Source organism: Anthonomus grandis, chromosome 7 (assembly GCF_022605725.1).
Source record: "Anthonomus grandis grandis chromosome 7, icAntGran1.3, whole genome shotgun sequence".
Lineage (NCBI taxonomy): Eukaryota > Metazoa > Arthropoda > Insecta > Coleoptera > Curculionidae > Anthonomus > Anthonomus grandis.
In genome coordinates this window covers 2,798,181-2,825,329 of record NC_065552.1, presented here as the reverse complement: position 1 = coordinate 2,825,329, position 27,149 = coordinate 2,798,181, and the positions used below count along the sequence as shown (strand labels likewise).

Genomic DNA, 27,149 nt, shown 5'->3' with positions numbered 1-27,149 from the left:
CATCTTTTCGGGAAATTGTAGGAACTTGTCACTTTTCAAGTAGAGGAAAATTCATTTTTTAACTACCTGGGATAATTTCTTATTTCTTCCAGGAATTCGAAGTAATTCTGGCTTTTTTGCAATACGTTATTTTACAAACAATGAAAATGTGTGCAAAAACGTCCGATTTTTTTAGCATAGAACCCTGGACTACAAATAAACATGGCCAAGTTGCGTCGGCTCCTCCCTCCCACGCACTTTGACGTAATGTTGTCCCTGTTTTCTGTTTTTAGTCCAGGCGCATAGTGTCAAATAAGTAGACAAAAAATCCTAAGTATTTTCTTAATTTTTATCCAGGCAGTTAAAAATGCACCTGAACTGACTGGAATAAATAAAATAATTTTTTCTAAGCAACTGCGAAAATTCCTTGATGCTCAATATTAATCCAAGAAGAAATTGGACTAGTTTTTATTTCTTTTTTTTACATAAATCCCCGGACTATATTTAAGAGGTCTCGAAGGCTACGCTGTATCGGAACTTCCGTCTCGTGAAATTATAGTCTCCTAGACACTATAGACTTTTTAAAAGATCGCTGTCTTTGTTTGCTACTTCCTTTAGTCCAGGCGTATATTATCGATTTAATAAGAAATCATTTATTTTTCTTCTCATTTATTTGCAAGTAATTTTTCTTATTTTTTAAGGGATCTAAAATTTAAAGAAAAGAATAGAATTTATAGAATTTTTTTTTTTTAAAGGATCTAAGAATCCTGATGATAGTTTTTTTTACGGTAAAACGGCGGAAAAAAAAACATAAGAGAACTTGCAATTTTCATTAAAACCGTCGTTTTTTTTTAAACATAGATCCCCGGACTAAGAATAAGAGATGTGGCTACGTTGTACAACGCTTTCCTCTCACTCTCACTCAACCATTTTTTAAAGGAACTAGAGTCTCTTCCTTATTTTTTCTAAGAAGTTGAACCCATTGATAATTTTTCTTTCCAGAAGTGCTTATTTACTTCCAGGGGGTAATAAATTATTTTTTTAAATGCCTGGAAGTAATGCCTTTAATTTTTTCAGGAATTTGAAGCCATTTCTCACTTTTTTCCAGGGGGTTTTTATTTTCCAGGGAATATTTACTTTTCAAGACTAAGAATCCTGATAATGGTTTTTTCTACGGTAAAACGGCGGAAAAAACATAAGAGAATTAGCAATTTTCATTAAAACCGTCGTTTTTTTTAACATAGATCCCCGGACTAAGAATAAGCGACGTGGCTACGTTGTACAACGCTTTCCTCTCACTCTGACGCACCATGATGTAACGTGGTCTTTGTTTGTTGCTTTCTTTAGTCCAGGCGTATAGTATCAAATTAACAACAACTAATTTATTTTATTATTTGAAAAGGAATGTACATTTTTCCAGGTAACTGTAGTAACTTTTTCCAAGTAGTGAACCTGGAAGTAATGTCTTATTTTTTTCCAAGAATTCGAAGTAATTCTAACCTTTTTCAATAAATCAAAGTATTTTCAAATTAAAGCGCCCTTTTGAACGTTCCTGATGATGGTGAAACATAAGAGAGAAATAGCAATTTTCATCGCTGTCTTTATCATAGACTCCCGGACTATACTTTATAGGTGTGACTACGCTGTATCTCTCACTCAAACTCATTATGTCGTAACATTTTATTTGTTTGTTGCGCCCTTAGTCCAGGCGTATATTTTCGAAACAAGAAGAAAAAATATTCATTCCCACTCAGTTTCAATGCTTTTAAATTCCACAATTTATACATTGTTCTGTATTATCAAAATCTGCACTGAGAAACAATCCTGATGATGGCAAATTCTTTATCAAAAGTAATAAATGCGAAACGTCGTTTTACAAACAATGAGAATTTGTGTAAAAACGTTCGATTTTTTTAACATAGAACCCCGGACTACAAATAAACATGGCCAAGGTGCGTCGGCTCCTTTGCTCCCACTGCCTCATTCTTAGGCACTATGACGTAACGTTCTCTCTGTTTTTTGTTCGTTAGTCCAGGCGCATAGTAGCGAATAGGTAGAAAAAAAATCATTTTATTTCAAGATTTCCTTTGGAATACATTTTAAAATTGAAGTGAATGCTGTGTCTCTCTCTACACCCTTCAGACATCTTACCATGCACTTTTCCTTCCAACAACTATCTCTTACAGTATTTTAACTTGGGGTAGGGCTAGTTCTGCTGCAAGAGTATTTATACTTTATAAAGAAGATAACTTTAAGCTTTTATATACTTTTTTTCAAGTAAATCTGACCTGAATTTTATTTAATGGACTTATAGGTACAAATTATAATGTAATCTCCGAACACGAATAAATAAATTGAAATTGTTAAGATTATCCTGATGGTATCACCGTATTAAAATAACTGAATCAGAAATGAATGGAAACATTATTCATTGCTTGAATATTTTACAAATTAAGGTCGCTTGCAAACCTGACCTTACTTTTGTATTTTAATTCGGCGTAATAGTGTAGGATTAACCTCGGCCAGGTGGTGTCAATGCCGCAGAGAGGAAGTGATCACTTCTCTTGCCCTCAGGAGAGATTAGGAGAGATACTAACTCGTATCTCGTTTTTATCAAGTCAATGTTTGCCTTCTACAAAAGAGGATAATCATTATTTAAGCTTCATGTTTTCTGTATTATTTTAAAAAAATTAAGTAGTTTTGTAAATATTTAGCAAAAACGTAAACAATAGGCGCCATATTGTTTGTTTTTGACATGTGTCAATGCCAAACAGAATGACTTGAATGACAAGTGACGTTGCTTACAGGTTTCTGTAACCAATGTTAATTCTGTAAGGAACTGTCAAAGAGACGTAAGCGAGGTTATGTACGGATTTTTGCTATACAATGTTTTTTTTTTCACAAAATAGAGACTCGAAAGTTTTAATTATTAACCACAGAATGATTGTAATAAATTTGATAATATTTTATACGCGCCGCATTACTTTCTCCGTTATTTATTACGGTAATAAAGTCGCCCCCCGAGTCTCGTGCAAGCGAATAAACGGTTTATTTTCTCTTATTTAATAATACGCGCTAATCGTTAAGTAATAAACTGCATATGGAAATTGGTTACTTAATATGTGAAAAATTACGAATACTTACTTCCGGAACGATTAGAAAAAATACATTTTTTGCACTAAAAAGTCATAGCACTCTTTGGACTAAGACAATGTATAAAACAAGGAGAGACCTATGATGTATGGAAATTACAACGTGTAGGACAAAGATAAAAGATGTCCAATTTATGACCTTAAACAAAAGGAGAGAGGGTAAATTACATACATACATCTTACTTATTAATTATTGTATATGTATATCGGAGAAAATAATCCGGTGAAATGGTTATTAACATGGCAATTATTGCATGTCAGTTTAATTACAGCACCTTGGCTTTACATTGGAAATTACGTGCAAATTTCTCATTATTCAATTTTTAGGAGTAAACAAATTGATTGGAAATTCAAGAGTAACCTCTAGGGAGCATAGTTCTTGCATAAAAATCACAAAAAAAGCATTTTTGTGAGAACAGTTGGAAAGATTTTATCAGTCAATTTTTTAGGACAAAATTAGCCAGAAAAAGGGGTCACTGGACTGGTTTACCTCAATATTGAATAAACTTAAGTATTTTAGGAGAAATGTTAAAAATATCCATATTTAAGGCCTCGTATGACGACATGCCTGCCATAACACATAATTGGTTAAAAAGCATTTAAAAAAAATAACACTCAACTTTACATTAAGCAAAAAATCCGAAATCACCGACAACGTCTATTAATTAGCGATTATTCAAATCGCATCATCCCTACTCATCGATATTCCGATTGATTATTAAAAAAAAACCGGTCGCTTAACGCCATATGCCTCCGCTCCATAAAAATCAACATCACGGTGTTTCGCAATTACCCGCGAATATTACCAACAAACTGCTTTTTCATCGTATTTTTATTTCACATCAAATGTCACCGTTTTACATATTAAGAGGAGTCGCCTGGCCGACGTTTGTTTGCGCTTTCGTTTGTCAATTTATTGACTTATTAGTCGAATTATGCGTTATTGACTTTTACTCGGTCGTAAATCTTTTAGGTGCTATGTCAAAGAGACGTATATTTATATTAATGATGATGATGATGGAAATATGTGACGTTTGTTTTTTTGACGTGACTATTTACACAGATATAGGTTTTATATTGTGGCCATCTGTTGTTATGCTAAAATGGAAATTCAGTGAAGGAATGAACCAATCGGAGCACCTGCAATGTGATTTTTTTATTTAATTGGATGAGAATCCGCTATCTTCTTGCCTAGGACAAAACATCAACAATGTCATTTATTTTCTATGTCTTGTCTATTCAGTCGTATCTATTCAGACCATAATTGTCATTTCTGTCAAAGAAAAATGACAGACAAAAGTGCCAGATCCTCCAAGTGAATGAGAAGAAGAAGATGGTGACACTGTTGACGTTTTATGGTTTTTGACCTCTATTAAGCAGAGTGTCAAATTAAAAGTGACACTCTGCTTAGACCTTCGCAATGATACAAAAAAAGAAGAAGAAAAGTGACATTGTTGACGTTCCGTGTTTCTGGCCTAAAGGCCAAGATAACGTGATTTTTATTTAATTGGATAAGAATCCGCTATCTTCCTGCCTGGAACAAAACATAAAGTCATTCATTTTCTATTTCTTGTCTATTCAGTTCAATAATGAGTTGATTTGACAATAATTGTCACTTTTGTCAAAGAAAAATGACAAACAAAGTGCCAAACCCTGGAACCGAATGAGAAGAAGAAGAAGAAGAAGAAGATGGTGAAACTATTGACATTTTATAGTTTTTGACCTCTAGGACAAAAACATTATCATTCCTCTTCTTCTTTTTGCCTTGTCTATAATTCATGATCAAACCAATGCACTTTCTTAGTCCTATGGTTGGAACCTTTGGTGTGATGTTGAAATTACGAAATAGTTTTACCACTAGTTTTAATCTTCTCCCGAAGATGCTAACATCGTTAGCGAAACACGTGTCGAGAGTAAAAATAAGAAAAATAATGAGAGTAAATTTAAGAGTTTTGGTTAGTGGTAAAACTGTCTCGTAATTTAATGCACTTTCTGATTTGTATTCAATCGACTAAGAGATGACTACATTAATGTAGTGACAATAACTGTCACTTATGTCAAATTAAAAGTGACACTCTGCTTAGACCATCGCAATAGTACAAAAAAAGAAGAAGAAAAGTGGGATTGTTGACATTCTGTGTTTCTGGCCTAAAGGCGAAGATAACTTAATGTTTATTTAATAGGATAAGAATCCACTATCTTCTTGCCTAGGACAAAACATCAACAATATCTTTTATTTTCTATTTCTTGTCTATTCAGTTCGATAATAATTGATCAGTAAACATTGACAATAATTGTCACTTTTGTCAAAGAAAAATGACAAACAAAAAGTGATAAACAGAAGTGCCAGACCCCGGAACCGAGTGAGAAGAAGAAGATGGTGACACTGTTGACGTTTTATGGTTTTTGACCTCTAGGACATTTTTTCCTTGTTTGTAATTCATGATAAAACTAATGCACTTTCTGATTTCTATTCAACTGAGTAAGAGTTTACTACATTGGATAATGACTGTCACTTCTGTCAAATTAAAAGTGTCACTCTGCTTAGACCATCGGAAAGATACAAAAAAAGAAGAAGAAAAGTGGCATTGTTGACATTCTGTGTTTCTGGCCTAAAGGCGAAGATAACTTAATGTTTATTTAATTGGATAAGAATCCACCATCTTCCTGCCTAGAACAAAACATCAACAATGTCATTTCTCTTCTATGTCTTGTCTATTCAGTTGAATAATAATTGATCAGTAAAACATTGACAATAATTGTCACTACTGTCAAAGAAAAATGACAAACAGAAGTGACAGACCCCGGAACCGAGTGAGAAGAAGAAGAAGATGGTGACACTGTTGACGTTTTATGGTTTTTGACCTCTAAGACATTTTTTCCTTGTTTGTAATTCATGATCAAACTAATGCACTTTCTAATTTATATTTAATTGAGTAAGAGTTTACTACGTTGATGTAGTGACAATAACTGTCACTTCTGTCAAATTAAAAGTGACACTCTGCTTAGACCACCGGAATGATACAAAAAAAGAAGAACAAAAGTGACATTGTTGACGTTTTGTATTTCTGGCCTAAAGGCAAAGATAACTTAATGTTTATTTAAATAAATAAGAATCCACTATCTTCCTGCCTAGGACAAAACATCAACAATGTCATTCATTTTCTGTTTCTTGTCAATTCAGTTCGATAATAATTGAACAGTAAAACATTGACAACGATTGTCACTTCTGTCAAAGAAAAATGACAGACAAAAGTGCCAGACCCCGGAACCGAATGAGAAGAAGAAGATGGCGACACTGTTGATGTTTTATGGTTTTTGACCTCTAGGACAAAAACATTATCATTCCTCTTCTTCCTTTTTCCTTGTCTGTAATTCATGATCAAACCAATGCATTTTCTGATTTCTATTCAATTGAGTAAGAGTTTACTACATTGATGTAGTGACAATAACTGTCACTTTTGTCAAAGAAAAATGACAAACAGAAGTACCAGATTCCGGAACCGGATGAGAAGAAGAAAAAGATGGTGACACAGTTGACGTTTTATGGTTTTTGACCTCTAGGACAAAAACATTATCATTCCTCTTCTTCTTTTTTCCTTGTCTATAATTCGTGATCAAACCAATGCACTTTCTGGTTTATATTTAATTGAGTAAGAGTTGGTGGTACAAAAAAAGAGGAAGAAAAGTGACATTGTTGACGTTTTGTATTTCTGGCCTAAAGGCAAAGATAACTTAATGTTTATTTAATTGGATAAGAATCCACCATCTTCCTGCCTAGTACAAAACAACAACAATGTCATTCATTTTCTATTTCTTGTCCATTGAGTCGGATAATAATTGACCAGTAAAACATTGACGATATTTGTCACCACTGTCAAAGAAAAATGACAGACCAAAGTTCCATACCCCAGAAGCGAATGGGGAGAAGGAAAAAGTGACAGTGTTGACATTTTATGGTTTTGTCCCCTACAAAAGAAATATTGTCATTCCTCTTCTTCTTTTTTCCTTTTTTATCAGTCGTTACCAAAGTACTGCACTTTTTAATTCAATTCCATTGAGAAGTAGAGAGTAAAGAAGTAAGAGTTGACTACATTGATGTAGTGCCAATAACTGTCACTTCTGTCAAAGTAAAAGCCATCGCAATGATACAAAGAAAGAAGAAGAAAAATGACATTGCTGAGGTTTTTGTGTTTCTCGCCTAAAGGCGAAGATAACGTAATTTTTTATTTAATTGAATAAGAATTCGTTATTTTTCTTCCTAGGACAAAACATCAACAATATCATTCATTTTCTGTTTCTTGTCTATTCAGATAATAATTGTCATTTCTGTCAAGGAAAAATGACAGACAGAAGTGTCAGAACCCCCAAGTGAATGAGAAGAAGAAGACGGTGACACTGTTGACGTTTTATGGTTTTGGTCCCCTAGGACAGAAATATTGCTATTCCTCTTCTTCTTTTTTTCCTTGTTTATCATTCGTTAGCAAAGTAATGCACTTGACTTCACACTGACTTCTATTCAATTGAGTAAGAGTTGACTACATTCATTTGAGTTGTGATAAGCTTAATTTGATTTTGATAGTCCTTTTGTTCTGTCTATCCTAGTCTCTCATTTCCATTCTCCTTTTTTTCTCTTCACTAATTGTACTTGACATGACCATCAATTCTGTCAAAGTAAAAGTGACATTGTTGACGTTTTGTGTTTCTAGCCTAAATGCGAATATGACGTAATTTTTAGTAAATTAAATAATAACCCATTATCTTTCCCTTTAGAACAGAAACATCCACAATGTCATTCTTCTTCTATTTCTTATCTACTTGATTGTATAATAATCGACTAGTGACACGTTGACAATAATTGTCATTTCTGTCAAAGAAAAATGACAGACAGAAGTGCCAAATATGCCAAGCCAATGAGAAGAAGAAGACGGTGACAGTGTTGACGTTTTATTGTTTTTAATCCTTGGGACAGTTAATAACATCATTCCTCTTCTTTTTTTCCTTGTCTATTCAAAGTGCACTTTCTGATATTTATTCAAGGCTTTGACGTAAATGCTACGGTCAGAATCACCCCCAATCAAAAGGTCTTTGTCGGTCTTATCTGTTATCGATTCACCCTCTATATACATGGCGACTGACTTCCTGTGCTGAAATTTAATTTGTTATGATCAAAGTGCACCCGAGCGCCGCTCTTTCTACGTCTAATAGACGATAATGACCATTAACAATTAATTAATATTAATGCGCGAATTTCGAGTTTTAAATGTATACAATTAACAAAAATTAACTTTCCACTAATGTTTAAATTAGGAAATCAGTTCTTTTTTCAGGGCACATTTTGATATTGAAAATAAATGAAAATTTTCCTTTTTTTTCCTATATAGAGAACTAAAAACCAATCAGTTGTGATAATTGTTTATGAAAAAGTACCGTCGTCTACAATTAATTTAAGCCTATGAGAGAGTACTATACAGTTTCAGGCTTGTTGAAATGTCTGGAAGAGGCTTAAAGGTACTTAAAGATTTCGTCCAGGCATTAGAGTACCTCAAATTAAAGTGTAAGAGACCTAAGGAGTAAATACTTCTAAAAGGATTATTGCAGGAGGTACTCAAAGTGATGCCAGAACGACTCAATTTAAGAGTACTTAAAGTGTAATTCCAGGCATGCTTGGAATTCTGCAATTACTTAGAATGTCTGCAATTAAAGAGCCAATAAATTAAACTAAATATGGTTATTGCAGGCACATTAGCAGTGACTCAAATGTCACTTCGTGTGACAATTAAGAAGCCTTATAAACTTTCAAAGAAGAAAGCCACAAATTTAAATACAAAGTCTTGACTTGAATGGAGTAAGTTGTAGAACTCCAAAGGGCCTTTCCAGAGAATTTTGATTACCGAATTATCTGGAAATGGCTAATGAATGGCATATATTAAAGATAGCTTTGGTGGCAGATTTATGGCTTATACTATTTAAGTCTTTCATTCAGTTTTTTTTGAATCACTATAAACTTTTACTAAATTCAAAGGCCCTAACTCACTCGAAATACTTTATTAATTTTCTGTAAAATATTTAAAGGACTTAAAAGATTATTCCAGGCATATAAATTGACTCAAATGCCTGGACGAAACTTGAGATTAATTAAGTATTTACTCTAGGCATTAAAAGTGATTTAAAAAAGTGAATAATGTTCCAAACTTACTTTAGAATGTCAACAACTAAAAAATTTTAATTAAATGGAATAAAATTACGAAATATAATGTTCAAAATGAACGAGCGTTAAGGAACTCAAAAGAATTATTAAAATTCTAGGCTTTCAAAATGACTGAAATGCCTGGAATAGAATTTCGGAATTACTTCAGAATGTCTATAAATAAAAAGCCTTAATCCACACCAATTACTTTAAATTCTTAGGAAGAGACTTTACACATTTCTTTAGGGCACTCAAAGGATCATTCCGAGCCACTTAATCTGACTCAAATACCTGAAAGAGAGAGAGAGCAATTAAATGGTTGTTTCAGGCAGCCCAATACTGCCTTAAATGCCACTTAGAATGACAATTAAGAAGCCTTAACGTTAAAAGATCTTTGCTGGATTTGACTGTCTGTTTCTCTCTCTGACTGTCTGTTTTTATTTAGGGAAATTCAACCCAACCTTTTTTCTTTTACTGTGTAATGGTAGGGTGTACACTGTCCAAGTCAGTCATTCAGTTTACCTTGCGTCATTATAAAATTGCGAGGCAAAAAGCCTCAGATTTAAATACAAAGTTTTAACTTGAATGGAGTAAGTTGTAGAACTTCAAAGGGTCTTTCCAGAGAATTTTGATTACCGAATTATCTGGAAATGGCTAATGAATGGCATATTCTAAAGAGAAGTTTAGTGGAAGTCTTATGGTGTGTATATACGGGAATGTTTGCGTGAATCTATACAATTCTAGTCTAATAAAACTTTGACTGTTAACATGCCATTTTAAAAATCATGTCCAAAAAAAATGGTAAATTCCTGTCACATCTTTTATTTTACGAAAAAATTCTTTTAAGCATTATGAATATGTATGTTTACTGTGCACTAAATTATACATTAAAAATCAATGATCTGACTAATTTTCAAAGGCATAACCATTTAACAAGATCTTTACATCAAAACAATATTAGCGACCCTTACATGTCAACTTCATTCTGTCAAAGGTTTATAAAATATTGGCTAATAAACTTACCAATAACGTTAATCGCTTAATATGTAATATTACAAAGCTGAATTATAGCAATCATTCTACTAAATTCCTAAGTATATTTGTCTCAAATTATTTAATGCTGATGTCGCTTCTTTTGCCACAATCTACCACCTTACTTTCATCGCATTTTTATTTGATGTATTTCGTATTATTGTTTTATCATTTTCTTTTATTTTTTGTATTTTTTATATCTGATGTCTTATTTTTTATAATATGCATATTTTTCGTAGTCTTTTAGGAGGAGTCATGGCATATAATTTCTAAGATGTACTGCTTGAGGTTTAGGCAATACTCCTCCCTCTACCACTGGGTTAAACCTGGGTTAATTTTTTGAGTAAAATAGTAAGTTTAGGTTAAATGCTGCAGTTTTTTTTTAAATTTGTATGGTATCCAAGTCAATCATTTAGTTTTCTTTCAATTATTACAAACTTTTACTAAATTCAGCGACCTTAACTCACTTCAATCACTACTGTCAATTTTCTGCAAGTGACTTAAGGGACTCAAAAGAATTATTCCAGACACAAAAAGTGACTCAAATACTTGGACATGATTTGAGGGTAGTTGAGTATTTATTCTAGGCACTAAAAATTACTTAAATGCTTTGAATAATGTTCCAGAATTAATTCAAAATGCCAACAAATAAAAAAAAATCGTTCCCTTCAATCACATTCGATTTTTAGGAAGACACTTAAAACGTACGTAAATTTTTTCTTTCACTCACTTAAATCATTTGAAATTACAGAAATTTCAGGCAGAAAACTAAGAAGTAGGCAATACAGAGTACGTAAAAGGTCATTCCAGGCACTTGACTCAAGTGCCTGGAATAACTGAAATAGAATAAATTAACTGAAATAGAATATTTAAGATTAAGGAGCCTTAAGGAACTCAAAAGGATTATTCTAGGCACACAAAGTGACTCAAATACCTGGAATGATATTCCGGAATTACTTTAGCAAGGCAGGTAATTTGAAAACCACACAGTATATCTCCACTTGTTTATTGTACAGAGCTTAAAATTCGCAACATGTTTCGGACACAGCAGTGTTCATCATCAGGGAGATACTAAAAGGAAATTGGTGATGAACAAAGACAAAAAAAGACACAGAAAAGATTTTCGTTGACAGTTTTTTGAGTTATGAACTTCGTGTCGAATAAATAGAAAAAAAAGACAATATTTTCGAAAATTATTGTTTTTTTCTCAAATTCTCGTACGAATTTGGAAACACTTTAACATAGGTGTCTAACGAAGTCGAACAAAAAGAAGAGAGCACTTACAAATGTTTAAAATTAGCACAAATTACACATACCAAGGCTTGACTTTATGTCAATAAAAATCTTTTATTTATTTATGTTTTTTTAAATTTTATTGGTGACAAACATGAATTGAGATAGATATCAGTTGTTGACCTCAAAGCACATTCAGTTTTCCTTGAATCATTATAAACTTGCGAGGAAAAAAGCCTTAGATTTAAATACAAAATCTTGACTTTATTGGAGTAAATTGGACAACTCCAAAGGACCTTTCCAGAGAATTTTAATTACCGAATTATCTGGAAAGGCTAATGGATGGCATATTTTAAAGATACCTTCAGTGGTAGGTTTATGGTGTACAGTATCCAAGTCGTTCATTCAATTGCCTTTGAATCATTATAAACTCTTACTAAATTTTCTGCAAGAGACTTAAAGAATTGAGCGAGGCACACAAAATGACTCAAATGCCTGAAATAAAATTCTGGAATTACTTCAGAACGTCTATAATTAAAAAGCCTTAATCCACACCAGTTACTTTCAATTTTTAGGAAGAGACTTAAGAGTATTTAAATGATTATTCCAGGCACTCCAAGTGAGCACTAAAAAGGCCTAACTAACTTCAATCATAGTGAAGAACTAGTCCATACTTGCAGTGGAGTGTAGGTTGAGGTAAATTGAAAAACACACAGTGTCCCTCCACGTTTTTGTTGTACATAGAGCCTAAAGTTCCCAACATGTATCAGACACAGCAATGTCCATGATCAGGGGGATACTCAAATGAACAAAGAAACAAAAAAAGACACAAAAGAAAACAAATGGTTAAAATTAGCACGTCACACACACGTACAAGAGCTTGAGTTTATGTCAATAAAAATCTATCAAGTTTTTTATATTATTTTTTGTATTTTCTTGTATATCAATTATTAAAAAAAAATTATAACTGATTTAGCACCATTATTTGTAAGTTCTGTTATATTTATTAGGACAGGACACTTTTCTGTTAGAAACAAGAAAGCATTTTTTGATTTGATTATTATTATTTTTTTAAGCCTATTGTTAACAAAAATAAATTGAGACCTCAAACCATATTCAGTTTTCCTTGAATCATTATAAACTTTCAAGGAAGAAAGCTACAGATTTAACTACAAAGTCCTAGTTTGAATGAAGTAGGTTGGAGAACTTCAAATGGCCTTTCCAGAGAATTTTGATTACAAAATTATTTGGAAAGGCTAATGGATGGCATATTTTAAAGATAGCTTTAGTGGCAGTCTTCTGATATATATTATCCAAGTCAATCGTTTAGTTTTCTTTGAATCTTAAGAATTTAAAGAATTATTCAAGGCACATAAGTTAGACTCAAATGCCTGGAAGAGACTTAATAATTACTTCAGATTTTCGGTAAGAGGCCTAAGGGCCATTACAGGATTATTACAGACACTTAAATGCCTGGGAAAAGGTTTAAAAATTTATCAGAAATACTCTGAGCTATTGAGTAAAAAGCTTCCTATTACCGTTACTAGGGCCTATAACGATCAGAATCTCTTGTAAAACATATCCTTGTCACATGCAGATAATTACAACCATGGATCTGAGATTATCCAGATCGCCAAAGAAGCGAAGATAATGACTGTCAGTCTATTTTATCCTGAAGAGGTTTCAGCTGTTTAGCAACAAAAATAGAGAGCATTGACTCGCCCAAAAATTCTTAACTTCATCCAGTAATGAGATGATTACCAGTAAGCAGGGACTTTTCTTTGCATAATGTGAAAAATGAATAATAATACTTACAGGCCGAATTACTCCTTCGTCCCACTGGAATTTCACCGGTGGCCTTGCAGCAATGCCAATTGAACGTTTTCATATCCAAATACCAGACCTTGTTGCAATAAGTCTCCAACGGGGTGTTTATTTGGGATAACATGGCACCTCTGCCTCCAAAGAGGTAGATTCGATCATTTATACAGACGGTAGTGTGGAAGTCCCGAAGGGTCGGTTCGAAACCTTAGGAAAATATTCAAATTTAAATTATTGTATTCAAATGTGAGGGAGTAGGGTTCACTGCTGGACTTTTACCTCCACATACGGCGATATTCCAATGTAACCGGTCCAAATCCAGATAGCAGACTTGTTTGGCGAACACGTCCGTTTCCTCCTCGTAGCCCCCGAATATGAACATGTAATTTTTCCAGATGCAGGCGGTGTGTCCGTCCCGGGCGAGGGGCACGGGCCCGGTGGTGGGGGGCGCCGTCCAACAGTGCCAGAACGTGTCGAATTTGAACAGTACCGAGCAGGAGGCGCGGTCGTTCCTGCCGCCCCATATGTAGATGTTGTCTTTGTATACTACCGCAGTGTGGCCGTACCTGAAAGTGGAATTTGGTGCGGGTCAGTTATTATAGAGAACATAAAAAATGTGTTCAAGGCACTCAGTGTATATAGGCGGCTTAGAGAATAACAACACAATTAAATGCCTCATATTATACAGTGTGTCCCAGGATGAGGATGACAACAAAATGAGAAAGACTAATAATTAAACCCAGCTTTATAACCTTCTAAACCTAGATCTAACCAATATCTTTATGATAATGCCTATAAGCCTTTAAATTATTTATTTACCTTCTATATGGCAAAATATCATCGTTTTCAAAATAGGGCAGATCGCTGACGGGGTGTTTCACCCATCGGTTGGTGTGAGTGTTTAAAACATGTACATCCATTGAAGTGTATCCTCGGCAATCTTCTCCTGTGGAGTAACCTGCAACAAAATTCCACTTTAATTTGTAAAGTTAATTGTTTAATTCTTATTTATTAAAAAAAAAAACACAATCTCAATGTCTGTTGGTAAAAAGTAAAGCTGATGTTTTAGACATTTAAAAAAACTCCCTTGAAAGAGGCCAATAAATCTTAAGTGTGTCCAAATTTTCTCCTGCACTTTAGGTAAGAAATGTTAGCCTAAGGTTACTAATTGGTCGACTCGAACAATGTTGGGTTCAGGGTAATTTGTCAACTCATTTCTAAAGGGTCAGTTTCGAGACATGTTAATGGAGATTTTACTCAAACACACGTTTTCTAGGGAATCATTTCATATATGAATCATTCTTGTGACCCGCTAGATTAATGATTACATTAAATTACAGTTGTAAGATAATTAATTTTGAATTGATTCAGAGAAATTTGGTAAATATCCATATCAGATTCATATTTATCAAATAAGGAACACATTTTATATATCTATGTCTGCACTTAAAATGTTTATTGACCTAGTATTGGCATTAAATGAAATGTTAATTTGAGCTAAAATCCTGGGTCAATCCCCGCATTTCTAATAAATTTAATAAGAAAAATGATACATGTTGTCATCCTGTTGTTTTTCATAAATAAACACTCAAACATATGACACAGAGTCAAATTATCAAAGACTTTTTCTGGGTAGTAACCAAATTATTTAAAAAACTTCTTGTTCAATACAGTTAGCCCAAGTATCACAGTGTAGAGACAATATAATAAAGCCATCTTCTAGTTGTGGCAAAACAAGACTTTCAAGCAATAATATTAAATAAATACAATTCTTAAAAGATTCTAAAACCTTTTACTTTGGTATCAACTATGTGCAGCAAATGTTAAACCAGCATCAAATATTAGAATCAGGTTAGAGGGCTTTCTGGCTAGATGTAACACATAGAGAAGTCTCAATCTTTTATACATGTCAATTAACATTTTTATTCAATGTAGAACTCATGGCGCCGCATTTCTGTGTATTGAGGAAAATATTTTTTTCTTCACACAACTTAACCACTATAATAAGATTATCCTGTATCCATCATTTTCAAAGAACACTTTGAAGTCATCAGCAAACAAAAGGACAGTAGAATATATACGTGACTTGCGCACATGCCATTTATTGCCACAATAAAAATTACTGAAAACTCACTTTCACCTAAACCCGTCAATATCCACAATACTTTGCTTCTCTGTCAAGTAAATATCAACAACATAATAAGAGCCTTAATTATCACAGTGTGCATGTTTAATTTTGTCAAAAGCTTTTTCGAAGTCAATAAATTCAACATTTCAACTTGGGAGCCTTTATTTAGTGTAGTTCGAGCATGTTAGAAATAAAATTAAGAATTGAAATTGGTCTTTACCACCTTCTGTTTTAAATCACCTTGAAAAATTGGAATTATTTTACTAATTTTCCATTTACTGGAGAAGGTTAATGTTAAAAATTAAGACAGAAAGGTCAGTGGCTGAGTTAGTAAGTTCCTACCACATATAATCAGATATAGCAACTTAAAAAATTATTTAAGGCACTCAAACACATTTAAGAAGAACACTTGAGAAGCAACAGCAATTTTGGTTTCAAAGGTTATTTTTCATTAATAAAGTTTTTGAAGATCACTCAAAGACTATTTGAGGTACTCAAATAGGGTTTTACACAAAGTTCATATAATATGAAACATTTTTGTAGATTCTAACCTAGTTTTGTCTGATAAATCATAATGCCCACTAAATATGAATAAGATATTTGATAAATAATATGATAACTTCAGTAACATAATTTTTGCAAAACAGAACAACATCAAACCATCACTGAACATCATTAAACCAGTTGCATGCTCTATAAATGGATTGTTTTTGGCCAAATGGTTCCCCAAACAACTAAGTTCCAAAAGACCTAAGAGCATCAATTTGATTGCAACATATTTAAAAAAAAAACTGATTCATGATGAGACAGTGCATTAAACCTTGTACATGCTAATTAAATCCCCTCTCAAGATACAAGTACACCATCCATCCTAAAACTAATATATAAGTAGAATCTTTGTTGAACTGCTTTTAGCCTGTTAATATGTGCACTGCATAATTATTATGATGCATACTGTAGTTATTATGGGCCTATTGCGCGTGCGGCCTATTAATGTGCTGTATGTTGAATAACTTAAAAATGAAGAGATAAGGCTTGGTAAACAACTAAATTTTGTTCAAAAAGGGACCGAAGAACAACATTCAAAATTACAGAGATATAAAAAAAATATATTAATCTTATGTAATTTCTCCAAACTTTTTGAAATAGTTCTTTATAATAGAATATACTCCCATGTCAAATTCGACATAGCACCTAATCAATTTGGTTTCGTTAAAAATTGCTTCTGTGCAGTAAACCTGGCTTGCCTAAATGATTAGCGATAGTGTCAGCATTTGGATAATAGAGGTCAAGTACCTTGATTTCTACAAAGCTTTTGCCCCCATTGACCACTTTGTACTTCTTCATAAGCTAACATTTTTTGGTTTTTTTAAGGATTTAGTTGCTTTAATATATCTTATTTCCGAGATCATAAACAATTTGTGGAATATGGAGGCTTTAAGTCTCTTGTATATTTATGATGTGTGCTCGGGAGTTGCACAAGGATCTAACTTGGGCCCGCTCCTCTTTTAATTATTTAATAATAATAATAATAATTTTCTTTATTGCTTTCAAGATCTAATTAAAATAGACAATAGCAACGTCACAAAACAAACAAAATTCAATTTGATAACATCTATACAGTACATACTGCTAATAAAAATAGTAAGAACAAAAAGATAATGTTGGATATAATATTAGGTGCATTACCTTACCACTTATATCTCAAGTATGATACATTATAAAGATAAATAAATTAGTAAACAAACCCTTAATATTAATCATAATACACATTTAAAATTGTAAATCAAAACTATAGATACACTTGCCCAACAGACCTTGCAGTGTCTTTCCTAAACTTCATTTTTTAAACTTCAAAATTGTAAATCAAAACTATAGATACACTTGCCCAACAGACCTTGCAGTGTCTTTCCTAAACTTCATGATATTTTTCTCTTGCCTTAGGGCGAGAGGTAATCTATTATATGTTTTAATAGCAGCAAAGGCAGGAGATCTTTGAAAAAAGGCAGAGTGATGAGTTGGGACACTCAGTTCAGCTCTCCTCCTTGTCACCATAGACATACCCTCAGCATAATGATCTTCATTAGTTTGAAAAAGATGCAGGTGTTTCTTTACAAAAATAGCTAACATAAGAATGTACAGAGCTGGAACAGTGAATAGACCAAGCTTAGTAAAATAAGTCCTACAAGACGTTTGTGGTGTGAGTCTGAGCATGCATCTTATGATGCGTTTTTGTGCTATAAAGACTGACACGGCGTCAATTGAAGATCCCCAAAACATCACACTATAAGTGATTAGAGATTGGACCGATGCATAGTAAAGTTGCTTCAGACAATTTAGGGAAAGCTCTTCTCGTAGAAGCCTTATTAAGGCGCAGAAACTATTTAGTTTTTTGCCAAGAGTGTCTATGTGTGGGACCTATGTGAGACAGGAGTTAATTTGTATACCAAGGAATTTTAAGGAAGCTACCTCTCGAAGAGACTTTTTTCAAACTTTACTAGGAGGGAATTTTGAGGTAAAGTTTTGGAGAATGTCAGTAGCCCGGTTTTATCAGCATTTAGCTTCAGAGCATGATTGTCACACCACTCCTGCATCCTCTCTACCACCTGAGAAGCTCTGACAGATAATCCTTCAATCAGATATTCTGACAAGATTATGGAAGTGTCATCAGCATATTGGTTGATAAAACACCCTGGAAAACACTCACTGAGACCATTTACATATAATATGAATAGTACTGGGCCTAGAATTGAACCCTGAGGCACTCCCTGTACCACCAAGGATGACGCTGAGTAAACATATGTACCATTACCAGAGCCAAGGCAAACTGTTTGTTCCCTCTGATCTAAATAAGAGGCTATAAGTCTGGCACAGTTTCCCCTTAGTCCATAATTTTCAAGGATTGACAGCAGTAGACCATGGTTGATTGTGTCGAATGCTTTCGATCGAAATCGAAAAAGAATCCGGCAACTTTTTCTTTTTTGTCAACATTTTCAATCACAAAGAATATAAGCTTGAAAACTGCCAACTGGGTTGAATGATTGGGCCTAAGATCAGACTGGCTATCTGAAAGAATAGTTTGCCTTTTTAAAAAGTTCATAATACGGATATAAATGACTCACTCAAAGATTTTTGATATTGAAGAAAGGAGAGATATTGGTCGATAGTTTTCTACATCCTGCTCATCACCCTTATATTTAAAAATTGGAAGAACTTTTGCCTTTTTTAGTTTAGATGGAAAGATTCCCATGTGCAGACAGGCATTTATATGGTGACTAGCTTTTTTGAGTGTGTTTCCTGGTATTTCATCAAGACCAGCAGAGTATTTATTTGGCAAGGCCGATAGAATATGCTGAACTTCCTTTGAATCTGTGGGAAAGAGGAAAATAGTGGGGATGTGACTTCCTTTAGGCAATTGACCAGAAAATGAAGGAGTAAGAGATGAAGCATTAAATTTCTTCAAAAATATGTTGGCTATCTCATCCAAATTTTCAATAATTTCATTATTGCTAGAATTTAGGGGGACAGGTTTAGATGACTTATTTGAGCATTGATTGAAAATAGTCCAAGCAGTTTTAGTTTTATTATTTGAACAGATAATCTTGTTTTCTGGTAGTAGAAATGAAATTTCCAATTATCGGGCTATGTGTAACCAATCTGAGTTGCCGAAGCTGCTTGACTGCCTGGTCAGTCATAGGATTGCCTGGAGTTTTAAATCTTTATAATATCCTGAGCAATTTGGATTTATAAAAGGCAGATCTACTGATGCTAATTTTGGTGCTGTATGTCAACTACCTCTACCGCTGCTTGGAGAAGGGACTTCAGGTTGACTCAATATATACAGATTTTTCCAAGGCTTTTCATAGGGTTAACCATGGGGTGCTCTTGCAGAAGCTTAGGGCTTTAGGTATTGTGGGGACTCTTCGTCAGTGGATCTCGGGATTTATCAGAGGTATAGAACGCATATTGTTAATCTTGGAGGTACATGTTCCTCTGAAATTTTGGTGCCATCTGGGGTGCCACAGAGCTCTCACTCAGGCCCTGTTTTGTTTTTCCTCTGTTTGATTGATTTAGTTTGGAAACTTGAAAATTGTGGTGTGCTAATGTTTGCTGATGATGGGAAGCTATTTAGGCCTATCACATTCCTTTTCAATGCTGTGCTCCTGCAAAAAGACCTTAATTTGTTCTTTGATTGGTGCCACTTAAATAGAATGTCCCTTAATATCAATAAGTGCCATAAGATTACTTTTTCTAAGCAAAGAAACCCTATTGCTTTTCTTTATAAAATAAATAATGTAGCAATTGGCGTCAAAACAGAGGTTTCTGACTTAGGAATATTTATTGACTCCAGGTTGTCTTTTAAAAGTCACATCAATTAGGTGACTGGTAGGGCAAAGAAAATGCTGGGTTTTATCCAACGGTCTACAACTGATTTGTCTTTGTTTACTTTTAGATTACTTTATTGCTCTCTTGTTAGGCCCATCTTGGAGTATGGCTTAATTGTCTGGTCCCCATCATATAACTGCTACATTGAGCAGATCGAAAAAACTCAAAATAAATTTTTAAGGGTGGCTGCTGCTTTAGATGTGGTTACAGGAGACAGGAGTATTACTATCAGTGGGTCAGGGATAACCCACATTAGAGTCACGAAGAATATTACTCGACTTAGGTTTTATGCATAAGGTTTTAAATGCTACTATAGATTGTCCCGAGTTATTGTCTCTTTTTAAACTTAGGGTGCCTTCCAGATTGAATAGACAATCAGAAATATTTTCAGTCCCATTCCACCATACCAATAATTATGGTATTAATGAGCCAATTACACGAATGGCTCGAAGTGCTAATGGTCTGTCAGGACAGATAAGCTTTTTTGACTCTAGGATTACATCTTTTAAGGGGCAGTTAAAGAATATTATTTCATAGGGGCTTTAATTAATTAACTCATCTACACCTTTCATTAATTTATAGAAAGTTTTGTATCTGAATATATATGTTTGTATGGGTATGCTATGTAACACTTTTGTAAATGGATTCCGTAAATAAATAAATAAATAATTTTTAATTTATTAAAATGCAACCAGTCCATATATATTTTGAGATCGGCATTGATGTTATTCTCTAGAACATCCTTGCCAGTACCTGTATAAACTAACACAGTATCGTCGGCAAAAGTGAAATAACGCGCAATGAGATTAGCAAGCTTCAAGTTTAACACATACAAGGAATAAAACAATGGTCCGAGTACGGAACCTTGTGGGATGCCATAAGAATTAACTAACACTGAACTACTACATGTATCATTTCATTTTACATATTGTTTTCTATTTAAAAAATATGTTTTAACTGAATCAAAAAGTATACTGCCCTGAATCCCATTTTTTTGAGCTTATTTAAAAGTATATCGGTACTCACATCATCAAATGCTTTTTGCAAGTTGACAAATATGACCACAACTAATTTCTTTTTATTCAAGGCTCCCGATATGTAATCTAAAAAACCAACTGTTGTGCTAAGAGTATTACTGTTCTCAACAAACTTGTATTGGTAATCATCAAGTGGTAAATATTTATTAATAAAAGATGTCATCTTTTTTTTTAATTATTTTCTCAATAATTTTACAAAGAAAACACTTATTACCGAAATTGGTCTGTAGTTATTCATCAAAGACTTAAAGATTGGAGAAATTCTAGTTATTTTTAGTTCTTTTGGAAAGGTCCCAGTAGTCAGAGTACTATCTGTTAACCTTACCAGAGTAGTAATACTCTCTTTCAGATTAACCAATATGTCATATACCAATATGCCATCATGTCCGGCTGCTGAATTTTTCTTTAGTGTTAGTATGGTTTCATTTCCTTCGAATTCAGTTGTTAATTTTACAAAAGCAGTATTATTACAGCTAATCTCAGGAAATGAAATGTTTTTTCCTAAATATTTAACATTATTTTCCAACTCTTTTACAATACCCACACTGACATGTGCAAAATGGGCATTCAATTTATTTGCTGCTTCAACAATGTTAGTTATTTTCCCATCATCTGTTTCCAAGGATTTAATATAAACTTTGTTAGGACCCTTACCAAGAAAATTGTTACTAAATTTCCATCGTTTTTTCATTCCATCTTTCAGTGGCGTAACAACGGTGAAATTTGCTGTGTTCGAAAAATCGTACGGGGCCTCCTACACTAACGGGAGCCCCCTCCGCCCCCCTGTTTTTTCGGTCCTTGCATATCATAAGTGAAAAAACAATCATTTTTCAATCTCAAAATAATTTATTAAATAAAAATATTTTTATAATCAAAATTACGTAGGTTTTGTTGTATTAATCAAAAATGCCGAAGATGATTGTCTTAACCAATTAAATTTTACAGTAGGTACGCTGGATAGAATAATAATCAGTAAATAAAAAGTGCGGATTTGACTGATTAAATCAATTTTTTATGAATTGTTTGAAAAAATTTCATTGGAAAAACTTGAATTATTTTACCTTTCCAGAAAAATATACATTTTTCAACTTTCCATTACATAAAATCTTACTTTTTATGAAATCTCGATGCTTTTCTTGTCATTGTTCCCCGTGAAAAAACCTTAATAAAGTTCAAGGAGCTGAATGTCGGGGCTCTTGACCTGTATTTGCATTATTTGGCCAAGACACGAAGATATCTTAATTTTTTAATGCCTGAAGTAGGCTAGATTTACATACAAAGTGTCCGATTTTCTTTGCTTTAAATATCTTCCCCAGTAGATCATTATCAAATAAAAATGTAGAAAAATGTGAACATGATTTTCAGTAACCATAAATTTGGTAGGGGCCCCATATAATATTTTTATAGTTTACGGTTGAAACGAAAATTTTGATAATCTTGCAAACATTAAAATTATAAAGTATTTGGGGGCCCCCTGCAACTTTACAGGACAGATTTTTCAGGTAATAAATAATTAAATGTTAGGAAAAAATTTAAATTTAAATAGCCGAAAGTTCTTTAAAAATTTTTCCGATATCAGTCAGCAGTAGTAAGAGGAGCAAGGGGCCTCGTGTTCGATGGAACACAGTGGAGCACCGGTAGTTACGCCACTGCCACCTTTCCCTGTTCTGTCCCATTCCTTTTGAAAATGTTGATTTTTTAAAACTTAAATTTTATTGTTTATAACTTTTTAATTTTTTTGAATTCTGTGTGTAACTCCACATTCCGTGTGTAACTCGAGATGGACGGAAAAACTAGCATGTCCAGATTGCATTATGATAAATGTTGTTACAAAATGCCTGGACGAAGATTTTCATGCCTTAATATAATTAAATGACAGTAATTTGTTTGAGATTCCTTACACAAAGATATTGCCATGATTTATTCAAATTAATAGACTGGTATTATAAAACTATTTTTCATAAAAAACTAGAGCTAGAACTTTCTGTAAAACTGAGCTAAAACAAAAGTCCTTGAGTCAATACTGTCATAAGACAGATCACACTATTGTTTAAACATAATGCTTCCCAGTTAATTCAGCTAAAACACCCATGAATTTCAGTGATAAACAACAAATGACGAACTTACCGCCGAAAGAATAAATTTTGTGATTGACAGCCACGGCGGCATGATTGACCCTCTTGGGGCAGCCCTCGATGTGGGCGATCCACCTCATTTCGGCACCTCAATAAACCCGGAATAAGCACCACCACAAAAAAAAACCATTCACAAGAACAAAAAATCCGATAGGGAGCCCCTGACCATTTGCGTTTTAGGGGGGGCGAAAATAGAGGGTGAACCCGGTCCCCTTGCACTCGAATTATTTACGAAAAATAACGACGTCCGGGGTATTTTTTTGCATTTTAGACAGTGAAATACGCGACGCACATACGATCACGCGCCGTATTAAGCTTTACACATCTTATTTTCCAAAAGAAACGATTGCCAATGTTGTGATTATTATGATGGAGACGGATGAAATTGACGTTCCGTAATACTCCCTCCGTTCCCCATCCCACTTAGGCGATTGTTTGTTGTTTTGTTTGAATGGGGGGGCGATGCTGTCAAATTGGCAACGTCGCCCAATGCACCGTAGGGTTTTTAGTATTTAGGATTTTCCGTTGAAAAAGCGCTGCTGCTGTCGACAGTTTTTCAAGTAAGTGGGTTTGTTACGGATGCTTTTAAAGGATAAAGAAACCATTTGAAATTGAAAAAACTGTGATAAAAGTGTGCATGATTTCTAAAATTATTATAATAGTAAAAATAGAAAAACTTAAGATTGGCACACACAGGAGCCTAAGGTGCATAATGATTACATTATGTAGGGAGTAGTTACTAGCATATATACATGTGCAAGAAATAATTATAAGCTTTGAATAAATATATAAGATTTTTTTTTTCCAAGTACTTTATTGTCGAAAATTTGGTACATGTACACGAATTTTATTGACAAAGCTTCAGAAAATAAATACAATCAAATCAGACTTTACAAAACAAATATAAAAAATTTATACAACATATAAAATGCCAAAAAAAAAATGCAAGAGAAAAATGTTACAAACAAAATCCTTATAAAACAAAATATATGCATGTAGACAAAGGTAAAGCTTAGCATCTACTACACAACATCCTCAGCCTTAAAAAAGTCTTCAATCGAATAAAAGGCTTTTAGAAGCAAATATGACTTCAGTTTACAACGAAACTGGCGCAAAGACTGAACACTTCTTAATTCCACGCTAATGTGATTATAAATCATTAAACCGCGATATATAAATGAATCTTTGATAGATGTAAAATGAGGAATAGGAAGGGGAATATTATTAATCTGTCTGGTAGGATAACTGTGATGTTGGATTGGAAAACTGTTCTTATTTTTGAATATTAAACATGCAGTTTCCAAAATAAATAATGATGGTAGGGTCAAAATGCGGCTCTCTTTGAAAAGATTACCACAATGCATTCTAGAATGGGCCTTAAATAAACTTCTGACAGCCCTCTTTTGCAGCACAAAAACAGACTGAAACAGATAATTTGAACATGCACCCCAAAATGGAAGAGCATACCTTAAATGCGACTCGAACAAAGCAAAGTACACATCACGAGCAACATCTCTCCCCAGTTCATGAACGGTTGCCCTAACAGAGAAGCAGCCAGAAGCAAGTTTTTTATTTAACTTTATTATATGGTCAGAAAACTTTAAATCTTTATCAATGACTAAACCAAGAAATGCAGAATTGTCTACCATGTCCAATGCGTTCTCACCAAAATCAAGACTCTCAGCTTGAAAATTGAAACCAATAATATGGGACTTTGACATATTTAAGCAAAGCTGATTGGAATTACACCATTGCTTTAATTTAAGGAGATCGGCTGCAACATATCTGACAAGCTGCTTGGGATCTTTATTCGACCATAAAACCGTTGTGTCGTCAGCAAACAATGTAAAATGTCCATATATGCTAAGAGTAATAAGATCATTAATGTATACAAGAAATAGAAGGGGACCAAGAACTGACCCCTGTGGAACACCACAATCCACAGACTCCCTACCAGAAAAGTCACCATTAAGGTACACAGACTGCTCGCGACCAGACAAATAGCACTCAAACCACTTCAGTGCAACACCCCTAACTCCATAAGCAGAAAGCTTCTGAAGCAGTATCCTATGACTCACACAATCAAAAGCTTTGGACAAGTCACAGAACACCGCCGCAGTCGCCTCTCTTCCATTAACACTCTGGAGAAGTTTGGACAAGAAATCAAACATAGCGTCAGAGGTGCTTTTCCCCGATAGAAAACCAAATTGTTCATCTCGAAGAATCCCTTCCCCCAGAAGAAACCTTAAAAAACGATCCTTCATAAGTCTTTCAATCAACTTAGATAAAGTAGACAAAATTGAAATCGGCCTATAGTTGGAAGGACTAGAACGATCACCACCCTTATAAAGAGACAACATTTTTGCTAATTTTAGGCAAAGAGGAAATGTGCCCGACTGAAATGAAATATTAATAGCATCAGAAAGAGCCTGAATAGCACTCAAAGGAAGTTTTTCCAATAAATTCACTGAAATACCATCGTCACTAGATGCCCTTTTCTTTTTCATCGATCCTATAGTGCAAAAAATCTCCCTGGGAGTAGTGGGGCTGAGGTAAAATGAGTTTCCACTAGTGGTAGGTAAAAATTTGAGAGGGTCATAAGTGGAAGAGAGACCCTTTGTGAGGATATCAGCAACCGAACAAAAGTACTTATTCAATATGTCAGAATCAATCTGCACTTCTTGAGAGCCATTACTTCTGGACACAACCTCATTAACAATTGACCACGCTTCGCGTTGCTCATTGGAGGAATATTTCAAACGTTTGGAATAATAGAGGCTTTTCGCCTCACACACAACTTTCCGGTAAACTTTTCGATATCTCGAGGATAGCGACAATACAAAATTATTTATCGGGTAGAACTTTTTTAAAATACCACGAAATGCGAATAGCAGGAGTTAACCATCTTTTCCGGTCCCTAAATCGATTTTTTAATGGGTGAACGGGAAAGTATCTATCAACTAACTTTGAAAGAGATGCGTGAAATGAAGCAAGAGCATCCTGCTCACAAAATATTGAGTCCCAATTAAAAGACCGACATCCTGCATCAAAAGACCGGAAGTTCCTTGTGCTGTAAATTCCACCCAAACCTCTGGATTTGTATCTTTTTCTGAATGGCACCTGAGCCAGGATGGCATTATGATCAGACAAAGCTGGATCAAATACATTACAAATTACATTCTCCTGTATATTGGAGGCAACATAGTCAATGGTTGTTGATGTGGTACCTGTTACACGCGTAGGGCTGTTAACATGCATAGAAATATTAAAAGAGGAAAGCAAACTAATTAAATCCAATGTAGCCCTATTCTCCCCATCTTCAAAATCTATATAAAGATCGCCAGCAAGAATTATAGTATTTTTAGGAGAAAATTTTAAAAGGAATTGTTCAAGCATATCTAAAAAAGTACTTATACTACTATTTGGGGAACGATACATACACACAATATAATAATTGGCTTTACCAGAATAAACAATTGAGAATTCAAACTCCTTTTCGACACTAAGATCATCAAAATCGCCAAAACCAACAAAGCCGTCGCAAAAACATTGATGCACAAGAGCCACAGTGCCACCATATCCAAGGCCAGCCCTACAGAATTTGGAAGCTACAGAGTATCCAGGAAGGGAAATTGGTTTCTCATTTCTCAACCAGTGCTCAGTAAGTAAGACAATGTTTGGAAAATTTAAACTGTCTAAAAGTATATACAAATCATCAGATTTATCGCGCAGTGATTGAATATTCAAAAGCATAATAGAAATGCATGCGTCAAAGTTGCCTACCCTAAAAAAGAAGAATTAACCAAGGCATCAGCTGAAGTAGAGTTAAGAGTAAGAGGAGAACTATTAGAGTTAGAGCCACTGGAATGCTTATCAAAATTAACATTAGATAATTGAACGGTGGAGAGTACAAAATTTCTTTTTAACACATAACTAACAGTAACAAACAAAACCAGACGAACACAAAGAGCACTCTTACTAATTCTAAATTTATTATTTTGAGAGTTATTGCTGAAAATTCTTACTGAAGCCCTTTGGGACTTAAGAAATCTCTTA

General features: G+C 34.0%; 1 protein-coding gene across 1 annotated transcript in view; it reads right to left on the bottom strand.

The window, feature by feature from the left end:
* LOC126738393 (kelch domain-containing protein 3-like) overlaps window positions 1-23,508 on the bottom strand; it is a 41,832-nt gene extending 18,324 nt beyond the window's left edge. Inside the window, exons 1-4 of the mRNA XM_050443705.1 lie at window positions 23,086-23,508; window positions 14,227-14,365; window positions 13,687-13,973; window positions 13,402-13,614 (exon numbers count right to left, since the gene is read on the bottom strand). Of these exons, the coding sequence (XP_050299662.1) occupies window positions 13,402-13,614; window positions 13,687-13,973; window positions 14,227-14,365; window positions 23,086-23,173 (727 nt within the window). The 5' untranslated portion in view covers window positions 23,174-23,508. The remainder of the gene's footprint in view (window positions 1-13,401; window positions 13,615-13,686; window positions 13,974-14,226; window positions 14,366-23,085) is intronic.
* Window positions 23,509-27,149: the final 3,641 nt, after the last annotated feature.